The sequence below is a fragment of the Leptidea sinapis genome, chromosome 40, assembly GCF_905404315.1.
Source record: "Leptidea sinapis chromosome 40, ilLepSina1.1, whole genome shotgun sequence".
In the NCBI taxonomy this organism is placed as follows: domain Eukaryota; kingdom Metazoa; phylum Arthropoda; class Insecta; order Lepidoptera; family Pieridae; genus Leptidea; species Leptidea sinapis.
In genome coordinates, this window is record NC_066304.1 from 99,267 (window position 1) to 107,987 (window position 8,721).

An 8,721-nucleotide genomic window follows, 5' to 3' on the forward strand; every position below is an offset into this window, starting at 1 on the left:
TTTGCGCTCTTTTTAATAAAGTATATAATATTGTATTTCTATCGTATCATTGTTATTGCTATAAAATAATCATAATATAGTCCCAAGCTGTCCGATCAATTAGATATTTAGCTATGGAGTAGTAGGTTTTACGATAGAGCCATTTTTTTTTAAAACATTAAAATTTATTTATAGATAATGCCTGAACCGTGGCTGGGACTTTATTATAAAAGTTACATTTACCTTTAAAGCTATTATGTATCTTATGAAGCCTACTAGAATTAGTCCAACCAATCCCTTATTTATAGTATTATAAAAATGAAAATCACTATTCAGAGCTTACGCATTTTAAGCTTTAGAAATCTTACATTGATCTCGATCAGATCGTTATCATATCGTGTATCTTAATTTTTTGTCTGATCAGCGTAAGACAAGGCATTTCGAAATATAATATTTCGGAAGAGAACAGACTTAGTAAATGTATAAATACAGTTTATTTTTAAATAAAAACTTTCAGTCCTGATTGAATCATAGAACAGAGAGATGCCTAGGTAAGGACTATGATACTCGGCATTAAAAGTATGAAAAAAAATATTATGTAGGTGCTCGTTGCATTGTAACGTATCACCGGATATGCAGAAAATACAATAATTTTGTGACAGAAATTATAATATATCAAACCCATTTCAATTTTGAAGTAAATTAAAGGTAAATTTTTGTTGTTAGTGATATTTTTTTAAACTATCAAATTCAAGCTTTCTCACGTTGGCTGCGTTTCAATGCCACAGGTATAATGAAGACGAGAAATTATCAATTTATAATAATAATCTTTACTCAAAAGAAGAAAGTGAATTTGACTCTAACTTAAATGATAATTATTTCGTCTCGTTATAAGTAGAGTAACAGTCTACGTGAGAATGATTTAATTCATATCGTATTGTATGATATATCTTATATCTTTAAACGAGCAATTCTTGTATATAATATATAATCTGAATCTCGGAAACGGCTCCAATGATTTTCATAAAATTAAGTATGCAGGGGATTTCGGGGGTGATAAATCGATCTAGCTAGGTTTCAATTTAAAAAAAATGGTTTTATCCATGTTTGAATGAGAAACAGCTACAATAACATTAGAATACAAAGGTAAATTTCGCCACTATATACAAGACTATTATAGCTCAGATGGGACATTGGGTGATCCGGAAAGCAGAAGACCCCGGTTCGAATCCAGATGTCCTATTAGTTTTTTTTTGTTCAAGTTTTGTACATTCTTAAAAATCCGAGCAAGGCTCGGTCGTCCGGATATTTATATTAATAGGAGATAGATTATTATCATTAGAAACTGACATAAATGTGTTTAATATCCAATGATATTATTAATATGCAATTTAAAAGTCAACGCGGCATAGCTCAGACTTTTACTGTTTAACTTTATTGATTTAAAAATGTATTTTTATATTTAGATTTAAGAGCGAAGAAACTTTGGCATACAAGATGGTATTATATTGATTTGGTATGTATAATGTGGTAAATAATAAATACATGCTGACGTATCTCACATATAATTTGGCAGTTCTGTTTTAAACGTATTCTTTGAAACGGGCGTCGCGAGCAGTGCGGGACGAAGGCGGGAACTCCGGCCGCCAACTTAAAAATGCCGCCGCAGAGCCTCCGAATCGATACGGCGTGCGTCACGTGCCGTCGAGCGCGACCAATCGCCTCGCGCCCACAACCGGCGGGGGCCCTCTCCCCTCGCTCAGTACGCGTTTAGCTTCCGCGTGGAACGCACGTCATTTGCTCCCAGCTCCTGGGCCGCGTTGTGTTTACAGTACCATGTTGTAACTTGTAGTGCTGTGATGAGTGCGTGGACAGAGGAAGTGATGTCCTGGCGTGACGACCGCCTCGGCATTACCGAATTACCAACCGTGAACCGACGTAAAAACCGAACCGCTCCGTACCGACTACACAGGCCACATATATCTACATCACTACCTGAACCGGTACCTGAGAATGGAACGCATATATCAAGATTGTATCCAGAAATTCTCGCTTTAATTTTCGAGCGGCTGCCTGTTAGAGACAGGGGTCGAGCTGCGCAAGTTTGTCGATCCTGGCGTGATGCTGCGGACAGAAGGTCAGTGTGGCGAGGAGTTGAAGCCGCTTTACATTTAAGAAGGCCAGCTTCCGTGTTGTTTGCGTCACTAGCTCGGCGCGGAGTAAGAAAACTTCAAGTTTTATCATTGAGGCGCGGCTTGCGTGACGCCGTTTCATCTTTACCTGGTTTGGAATCACTTTCCCTTAGCGGTTGTTATAGTGTAACTGATTCAGCGCTTGCAAGCGCATTTGCAACTGAGTTGCCTTCATTGAGACGATTAGATCTATCACTTTGTAAGCAAGTCACTGATTCATCGCTTGGCAGAATAGCTCAGTCGCTGAAGAACTTGGAAGAGCTCGAACTGGGTGGTTGTTGCAACGTGACTGATACAGGACTCTTGTTGATCGCTTGGGGATTGAGAAAACTACGAAAATTGAACCTCAGATCCTGTTGGCACGTTAACGACGATGGTATTGCACATTTATGTGGCGGTGGAGATGCCAGGGGTACTCCAGATTTGGAATATTTAGGTTTACAAGACTGCCAAAGGTTAACAGATGACGCGCTGAAACACGCTGCAACCGGGCTTCCTAAACTCACATCTATCAATCTTTCCTTTTGTGTTGCTGTGACTGATGCAGGATTACGTCATTTAGCGAAACTGTCTTATCTGGAGGATGTTAATTTGAGAGCCTGTGATGGAGTTTCGGACGCAGGTGTGGCTCATTTAGCTGAAAGCGGTCGATTGAGAGCCTTGGATGTATCGTTTTGCGACAAAGTAGGCGACGAGGCGCTATCGCACGCTACTCTAGGCCTATCTGGCCTCCGCTCGCTGTCACTAAGCGCGTGCAGACTCACTGATGAAGGTTTAGAAAGAGTCGCAAGGCTATCGCAGCTAGAAACGCTCAATATAGGCCAATGTACGCGTGTAACGGATAGAGGACTCCGGGCCTTAGGCGACGGATTGCTGAATTTGAAAGCAATAGATCTGTACGGTTGTACTTGCATAACTCCGCAAGGATTGGACCATATTGTGAAGTTGCCACGGCTAAGTGTTCTCAATCTAGGCCTATGGCATGTGCGGTGACCACACAAACATAAGTGTATCTCTGTGCCGCGTTTGCATGTGTGCGTGCGACGCCATGTTGGAAACGAAACCAAGGTTGTATAATGGACAAAATATAAAATTATTAACCAATATTAATTATTATAAGGTATTATTGAACAACAATCGTTAGGAGACGGGGTAGCTTTCTTTACGTTCTGTTAGTAATCTGTTGCTATGTAAGTTTGTTGACTGATTTTTATGTACTGTGATTATTTTTTTAAATATTGTCCGTTTAGTTTGGTTAAGTTTGAGAAAGTCGCCCCAAAACCTAGTCGCAACACTAAGCTGGGACCTTTGGGTTTCAGCTTATACATGTATACTCTTATCTATAATTAGTGACGTATAAAAATATAAGGTAATTTAAATTTTACCAGCGATTATGAAATGTCTGGTATTCTAATGTAATTGCTCCATTAGTTAGTGTAGTCATTATTAAATTGTCGTTTTAATTCGATATTTTGCGAATCTTTGTATATATTTAAGTTTTTATTCATGTTTCTGTTTGAGAGGCAGAAGTCTTATTGTTTTTACACACATTTCCTTCCAAAATTGTTTAAATGCATTTTGTTTTTAGTTAAAATTGATATTTTTTAAGTTTAATATAGATAATGAACATTGTTTTATCTTTAATTGTTGATATTAACCAATTCTGAAAAATTTTTGGACAAAATTCTTTCATAGAAGTATCACCCGGAAACATAGTTAATATTTTATATTGCAACAATAAGAAAACATTGCAATTAAAGTAATTCAATATTCAATTTTTATTATTTCAATATTCAATTAATATTATTTTATCCAATGATTTCAAAACGCTGTGTATTATATTTTCTGGAGTCACTTTTCAACTTAATAGCAAATTATGCCAAATATAAGCCAAATAAAACATCCAATGCTGAAAATCTTATTATTATAACTTTACCAGGACGCCTTCGCAAAATAAGACATTACATTTTAAGATTCAATAAATTAATATTTCGCAAAAGAGAGGAATTATAAAAAGACATAGATGTTTTGCATTTTAGTAGATAATCTAATAGATATAGGTAATATGATAGATGCTATTCTATTAAACTGCTAATTTTAAAATAACTGTTGAAAATATGTTTCTGGCAGAGATTTTACGGTATTTTTTAAAGGTCGTCTCGGTATCTCCGAATGCCTGAAAACAAAAATCATCGGAGGATATTTAGGTAATGATAAATATGCACAAGTATGAGGCTGAAATCTATAGGGCGTAGGTACATACCCCCTTATTCATAATGGTCCGCTAACTTTAAACAGCCGCTAAGGAGTGTTTTTTCTCATTCTGACTTAGGTCAATAGAAGAAGACAGAGTGAGAATTAGCAATGCTTTAAGTTAGCAGACTATAATGAATAAGGGGGATTGACTTTACTCACGTACAACTTAGTTGAGTGTAAGCTTAGCGTATTATTATAGTCAATTGACATCGAAAATTATGCTTTGCTTAATGTAAGACAGCCCAATGCAAAAGCCAAATTCGCGTTTTCACAATCAGCAAAGTTTTACGTGAGTAAAGACTCAGCAAAGTTTAAGTTAGCTCTATAGATCTCAGCCTCGGTCGAGGTACAGTCAAGCAACCTGATTCGCGTACATTTTGATTGCTGACTTATTGCTTGAAATATGGAAATATCTTAAAGCTTATATTCGTTTAGCACATCCGTATCACGTTCATATTAGCGTTTCAAAGAAAGATAGCCCTTAGTATTAACAATTGTCATCAGCAATTTAGGCTTAGGGCGGTACGCGATTCAAATTCCTTGACTATACCTAATTGTGGTACTATAATAAATGCGTTGTTTGGTTCCCTTCTTGCAGAGTTATTGATAACTAGCTGACCCGGCAAACGTTGTTTTGCCATATAAAGTTTAATTCACGCGATAGTTTTATAAGTAATAAAATATTGCCTATATTATAGCCTGTACATCATTTTGTTCTATTGTCAATAGTTTTTGCAGCGCACGCAAAAATAGGTTTTCGATTTTACACCTTGTGTTACAAAATAGCAATTTTATTACGGATCCCTAATTTTGAAAAAAAAACATAGCCTATAGCCTTCCTCGATAAATGGACTACCCAACACTGAAAGAATCATTCAAATCGGACCAGTAGTACCAGAGATTAGCGCGTTCAAACAAACAAACAAACAAACACTGCAGCTTTATAATATTAGTATAGATTAAAGCTTATTAATTCTATAAATCGTATAATTTTTGTTTACTCGATAGAGATAAAAGTCGAATGATTTGACTAATAAAACTAAATACTTAGTACGCCGTAAATACAAACGGTTATTACATGTTAAAGTCATCAGTTCTTTTCACAACCAAAGAATATCTTTTCTATAACGAATGCACTTTAAATTCTCAATATAGGTATGCATTTTAAATAATAAGATGGCAATACCTAGATACCTAGATACGACACGATTTCCTTCGGTCTGGTCTTACATACTCGTATGTTCCTGATTCTTGTCATTTTGGTTTTTAACCCTAGAAAAAGTGATTTTCAAATAAGATCAACTTTATTATTATCTATTCCTCTCTGTTTTTTTGTGCTCCAGTACTTTAAAAAGTGCTTAAGACGGCTAAATTATATAAGCCGCAAAGAAAGGCCTACAAAAATAATCCGACTACAATAAGCGTAAAAATTAATCTGGCATTCTGTGCCAGATTACTTTACCTATCGATTTAGTTTCCAAAATAAGTTACGATTGGATAAATTTTGGAGAGATAAATTACCGGGAACGAAACCCTGATTTTTCAGAATTTGAATTCTTTAATCTATAAAACTTGGCTAATGTTTTTTTTAAGAAGAACAATGAGCTGAGATCTTTTTTTTGATTTAAGAATTTAAATTAAATTTTTCTGTCGCAGGCCAATATCAGTTCCGATTAAAAATCCTCATAAAAAGATTCAAGAATCAGGTTCTCGCTCTTGTCTATTGCTGACATCAAAAAGACTTTTTCCATTAACAGTAAGATTGAGTTACTTTGGATCTGGGAGTCTTCTATAGCCCATCATTAAAAACAGTTTAATTTTTCTCGCATGTCAGCAATTGGGGCAGTAAATATAACGTTACGGCCTTACAAATTAACTTGGTATAAAGTTATACTTGAGATTAAACCAAGGATACATGTTGACTATCGACCGTTTTCAATAAAGTACCTCTAGTTACGGATACATTGCTGTCACCGTTTAATGACAAGATCTTATCTATCCATAGTCATGTCCAATGCTTTATGTCGATAGAATATTGAAATGTAAGTTAGCGTAAAATGATGGATTTGTCTACCTCTAGTAAGTTAAACTAAGGATAGATAGGTTATTGAAAACGGCCGTATATCGCTGACAACACTGTCATTACAATGATAATTCTGAAGTTTTCCGAATGTCAAGGAAACGTTATACATCCAAATAAAACAATTATGTATAAGCAAAATGTATTTTTGTAAACATTTTGCGTATTCTTGGTTTGTTCTTAGTTATAATTTTTTACCAAGTTTTAAGGTACCCCAGGAACAAAGTAACTCCTACGATGTATAGAATATATTATAGCAACGCAATAATTACATAGTATTCTTCGACAAAAAGTCAGAAAGCGTTCAGAAGATCTGCCTTAGTGACGTCACAACAGAGTTAAAAATATAAAGCTATATAGCGCTGTATATTATAACTGAAATATATGTGACTAACTTTTATGGATACCGACAATATCTGTCTATTAACTATTACTAAAATGCAAAAATCATAATTTTCTTTTATATATAATGTCTTAAATGCAAAACTTCTGTTTTTATATATTTTGACTGTATTTTTTTATCTAAACCATACATAGACTTAAAATATACTAGCGTATAGACAAACAAAGCGTGCAAAAGAGATCATCTCTAACGGAGATACAGTAAGAGAGTAAAGGAAAGCGAATTTGTTGTAACTGTAACCTATTTTGAATGAAAAGTCGTAAACAGTCAGCCACGCTTTGAATTCGCTCCTGAGTATTTTGAATATTAAACTATCTTACGCACACATTGACAACTCCTGTGAGGTCGTCTATATATTCTAGTATATTCTAATTTTATGATCTATACCGTAGAGTTATAAGAACAAAATTGTCACAACTAAGAAGAAAATATTCTAGAGGTCATTTTTGCAATCGATGCAACGCCGAGTTCGTTTTCTCTGTCTGCCTCACAGAGTCTGAGGGAGACAACTGATTTTAAGACATAATTTTAGACTTGGTATGCCTTCTGGGTCAAGCGCTTTTAAGACATTTTTCTTAGATTATTTATACGTCTAGAGAGACGTTGACAGCTGTCAAAAAGTCGATAAAAATTGTATTTTAAACAAACCTCTATTTTGTGCAATTCACGCACACTACTAACACAAAGTGTCATACAAAACGCGAGTGTAAGCTTGTCACGCGCACTTAACTAATATTCCTGGCCTGTTTCTATAGGTTATCTAACAGCAAAAGACTCTATCTAGACGTATAAATTATCTTAGACATTTTTATTAATTCTTATTATTGGTATTCACTTATTTTCAAATGACCAGTCTGTGTTGAATTTGAAAATTCTAATGAATTTTCAAATTCAACACAGACATCTTAAGTATCCGTTGAGATTTTACTTAATCACGTCAAAATAATATTAACCCCTTAGAATTCCTTTAAGTTGAACTAACGAATAGAATAACTTATTAATGAACAAAACAAGCTCATGCGATCTCTATTATACGTAATTTTAAATTATTTTAAGGTACCCACATTCGCAAAAAATCGAATTTGAAACATTGAATGTTTACTCAAACGTTGTTTTTGTACAAACTGAATGTAAAATAGATGAAATGTATTAAAGCCATCGTTTAAGTTACAATTTATTATTGAATTTTATTTAATTCCTTTCATACCCATTACCATAAATGAGTTACTCAACTTTCAGCGTGAAAACTTTGATTATGCTCAGACTCTCATCATCAGCCGGAAGACGTCCACTGCTGGACAAAGGCCTCCCCCAAAGATTTAAACGATCGGTCTTTCACTGCCCTCATCCAACGCATTCCGGCGATCTGGACCAGATCGTCGGTCCATCTTGTGGGGCCTACCAACACTGCGTCTTCCGCTACGTGGTCGCCATTCGAGGACTTTACTTCCATCTGTCCATCGAACTATGTGCCCAGCTCCCACTGCCACTTCAATTTCGCAATCATTCAGACTCTACTGACGTTAAACTTACCAAAGTGTGATAAAACGCGAACTTGACTTTTGCTCAGCATAATTACAGTTGCAAATGACTATAAAAAAAATCAAAGATTATGCTTAGCTTACACTCAGCTAAGTTTTACGCAAAGCCTAATACCTAAGGTATTCCCAATACAAGTGTCCTAAGACACCAGCTTACTGGGAATATATGTTATTAAACTTTTATCATCGCGGAACTTTAACATTGTAATTATTATGACGGGTACTCACGATTATTTAGCTAGCGAAATAACTGGGCTAATGAGACTTGAC

General features: G+C 35.3%; 1 protein-coding gene across 1 annotated transcript; it reads left to right on the forward strand.

Annotated features, from left to right (window-relative positions):
- Positions 1-1,660: 1,660 nt before the first annotated feature.
- Positions 1,661-8,087, forward strand: LOC126976305 (F-box/LRR-repeat protein 14). Its single transcript, XM_050824583.1, has one exon. The coding sequence runs from the start codon at positions 1,839-1,841 to the stop codon at positions 3,162-3,164; it is 1,326 nt and encodes a 441-aa protein (XP_050680540.1). The 5' UTR covers positions 1,661-1,838; the 3' UTR covers positions 3,165-8,087.
- The last annotated feature ends 634 nt before the right edge of the window (positions 8,088-8,721 follow it).